The sequence below is a fragment of the Trypanosoma grayi genome, assembly GCF_000691245.1.
Source record: "Trypanosoma grayi strain ANR4 Tgr_1277_V1, whole genome shotgun sequence".
NCBI classification, from domain to species: domain Eukaryota; phylum Euglenozoa; class Kinetoplastea; order Trypanosomatida; family Trypanosomatidae; genus Trypanosoma; species Trypanosoma grayi.
The window spans coordinates 1-3,319 of NW_008826896.1; the positions used below are offsets into that span (position 1 = coordinate 1).

Here is a 3,319-nt window from a genome sequence, read left to right on the forward strand (position 1 = left end):
CTCGCGGAGTGCAAGGCGGTGGAGCGGCAGGTCGCGGAGGATGTGGAGACGCTGCGCAGCCTGCCGCACGGAAGGCCTATTCCGCCGCACTTTAACCGCGAGTTGGCGCCAACGTTTTTGCCAGTGTCGCCTCCCGATGAGGAGATGATCGACCAGAGCGCCGCGGAGGAGGTGGGGAGGAACGCTGCGAAGCCCAGTAGCAGTAGCAAGGATGCTGATGATAAGCGGAAGGTGACAATGATTTCGGATGATGATGACGACATTGACCTCCCCCCACCAACGCCAAAGCAGCAACAACAAAAACAACAGTCATCCACTAATACAAAGCCTGTCATTGAGTTCGATGATGACGATTTGTAGAAGGGTTCTATCAACTATTTTTGTTACATTGTCGTGTGCGTCTGTCTGTGTGTGTTTGTGTTTCACTCCATTGCTTTTCATATATTTGAGCATCTCTACCTATCTACCTATCTGACTGACTGACTGACTGACTTCTGACTGGCTATCGAGTTATCTTGCTCTCTTGTTGACGTTATCGTGACCAAAATGCGTCGGCTTTTGCAGCACAGGTTTTCCGTTTGGGGGGTCACTCCCTTTTCTCTCCTTCCTTGCCATTGTACATGTGTGGGTGGTTGCTCTTTTTTTTTTTTTTCATCCGCCCTGTTTCTTTTCTCTCGCGTATGTGTCTGGTCCAGCGGCGGGGAAAGAAGTAGCAGCAACATCAGATGCCGGCAAAGAAGAAGACCGACAAGAAGGAGGAGCAGGTGTTTGTGGAGGAGGAGGGCAGCTACGTGCACGAGGAGCAGTCCGCACGGTACGTGGGCGGCGTGCGGCGGCTGACGGAGAGCACGTACCGCTGCCGCCATGGCCGCGGCGTCTTCACGAGCCCGCTGGTCCGCTACGACGGTGACTGGCAGGAGGACGAGATGCACGGCAGCGGCGAGCTGCGGTTCCTCACGACGGGAGACACGTACCGCGGACAGTTCGTGCGCGGGATGTTTGAGGGCAGCGGCACCTACACGTGGGCGTCCGGCGCCGTGTACGACGGGGCGTGGCGCAGCAACCGCATCCACGGGCTTGGCACCTACACCGACGTGCAGGGCAAAGTGTGGAGCGGCAAGTTCTACAACGGCACCGGCCCGGGCCTCACGCCATTCGCGGGCAGCGGCTGCAAGGGCGCGGCGGCGCATGCACTAGATGAACAACCACACGAGCAGCAGCAGCAGCAGCAGCAGCGACAAGAGGGAGTGGCGGCGTGAAGACTGAGGAGGTGCGCGTACGATGTGAGAATGTATTGTAGCCTGCTCCAGAGGGGTGGGAAGAGGGAGTGGCTGTGGTGGGCGCGCTTTGCTGTTATTCTTCTGTCATCCATGCTATGTGTGCAATGTGTGGACTATCTTTCTTTCTTTCTGTCTCTCTCTTACTCACTCGCCTCCTCACTCTGTCCCCGCGCTCGTGTGTGCTGCCTTGAGGGCAGTATAGGGTCCGCAGTAGGCAACCAAGAAGGAAAAAAGAAAAGAAACGCTGTGCACGGGTGTAGGGCGACCAGGGCGAGAGCGTGGCAGCAACAGGAAAGAGCGACATAGCGGCCGAACAAAAAGAATATATAAAAATATATATACACCAGTCCATTAGCGGCACGGCACACCCACACAAGAAGCATCAAGCAATCAGAGGCAACCACGATCAGACGCAGGCACACACCCAGACGAACACCAAAAGGCAAACGCACAGTCCAGTAAACAAAGCGACAACGAAAGGTGTGAGGATCACGAAGTAACGATGAGCTCCAAAGGTGAACAGGTCATGCGAGACCTCATCGCGGAGCTGGAGGCGATGCACTCGCACTACACGGTGCAGCGCTTCATCAGCAGTGGCAGCTACGGCGCGGTGTGCGCCGGCGTCGATGAGAACGACTGCCCGGTGGCGATCAAGCGTGTGTTCAGCACCGTCTCCGACGGCCACACCGTGAACATCCTCTCTGACCCGTTTCTGTGCAAGCGCGTGCTGCGGGAGATCATGCTGCTGAACCACTTCCACCACCCGAACATCCTCGGGCTGAAGAACATGTTCGTGCACCTGCAGCCGCCGAGCATGCACAAGCTGTACCTCGTGACGGACCTGATGCGCACCGACCTCGCGCAGGTGATACACGACCAGCGCATTCAGGTCTCGCCGCAGCACATCCAGTTCTTCATGTACCACATCCTGCTCGGCCTGCACGTGCTGCATGAGGCGGGCGTCGTGCACCGCGACCTCCACCCCGGCAACGTGCTCGTCGCGGAGAACAACGACATCGCGATCTGCGACTTCAACCTCGCCCGCGAGGACACACAGGACCAGAACAAGACGCACTACGTCACGCACCGCTGGTACCGCGCGCCGGAGCTCGTGATGCAGTTCAAGGGCTTCACGAAGCTCGTCGACATCTGGTCGGCCGGCTGCGTGATGGGCGAACTCTTCAACCGCAAGGCGCTCTTCCGCGGCTCCACGTTCTACAACCAGCTCGACAAGATCGTCGAGGTCGTCGGCACGCCGAGCGAGGAGGACGTCATGATGTTCTCCTCCGCGCAGGCGCGCGACTACCTGCATACCTCGCTGTCACACTGCAGGAAGCAACCGTGGCGCCACGTCGTGCCGACCGCTGACGACGAGGCGCTCGACCTGATAGGGCGCATGCTCGAGTTCAACCCCGCTAGGCGCATCACCGCGGAGCACGCGCTGCAGCACCCGTACTTCGCGTCGCTCTACGACCCGCTCGACCTCTCCGAGGCGCGCAGCGAGCCGTTCCACTTCCGTGACGTGAACGACATACCGACGATGCACGAAATGTTCCTACATGAGGTGCGCCGCCTCAACGCGCTCAAGGAGAAGCGGGAACCGATCGCGCAGCAGCGGGCAGCAGCCGTCGCGAGCGCAGAGAACGTCCTTGGTGCCGACCACCAGCTGCGCACGCACAGTCTCATGGAGGTGGCGGAGATGGTGCACAGTCATCACGAGTAGAAGCGGCAGCAGCAACAAGACGCGTTCCGCATTCAGGGTCAGCCACACGTATGCAAGTGCAGAGACACTCATGTGGATAGCGGAGAGGTGCGTGGCGAAGGCGACGAGAAAAGAGGAGGGGCGGCCGCTAACGGAGCCCGCCAACGCCCAAACGAGGGAGAAGAAAACGAGAGACAAAAGAAGACAGGCGGCAGTGAGGAATATAGGGTGGCGCAACGTGCAGCATGCGAGCTGCATGGCAACGGGGAACGAGGAAGGAGCGATGGGCGCAAAACGAACGGCAATCGCCCGCCCCCCGCCCCCTCAAAAAAAAAAA

The 3,319-nt window shown here is 59.0% G+C and overlaps 3 protein-coding genes across 3 annotated transcripts; all 3 read left to right on the forward strand.

The window, feature by feature from the left end:
- Positions 1–144: 144 nt before the first annotated feature.
- DQ04_12771000 (hypothetical protein) lies at positions 145–360 on the forward strand (the record flags this gene model as incomplete). The annotated part of the gene is made up of 1 exon (XM_009316813.1): positions 145–360. The coding sequence occupies one exon, from the start codon at positions 145–147 to the stop codon at positions 358–360; it is 216 nt and encodes a 71-aa protein (XP_009315088.1).
- Positions 361–725: 365 nt separating this feature from the next.
- On the forward strand, positions 726–1,259 carry DQ04_12771010 (central apparatus associated protein C1a-18; the record flags this gene model as incomplete). The annotated part of the gene is made up of 1 exon (XM_009316814.1): positions 726–1,259. The coding sequence occupies one exon, from the start codon at positions 726–728 to the stop codon at positions 1,257–1,259; it is 534 nt and encodes a 177-aa protein (XP_009315089.1).
- A 523-nt stretch (positions 1,260–1,782) lies between these two features.
- DQ04_12771020 (mitogen-activated protein kinase) lies at positions 1,783–3,003 on the forward strand (the record flags this gene model as incomplete). The annotated part of the gene is made up of 1 exon (XM_009316815.1): positions 1,783–3,003. The coding sequence occupies one exon, from the start codon at positions 1,783–1,785 to the stop codon at positions 3,001–3,003; it is 1,221 nt and encodes a 406-aa protein (XP_009315090.1).
- Positions 3,004–3,319: the final 316 nt, after the last annotated feature.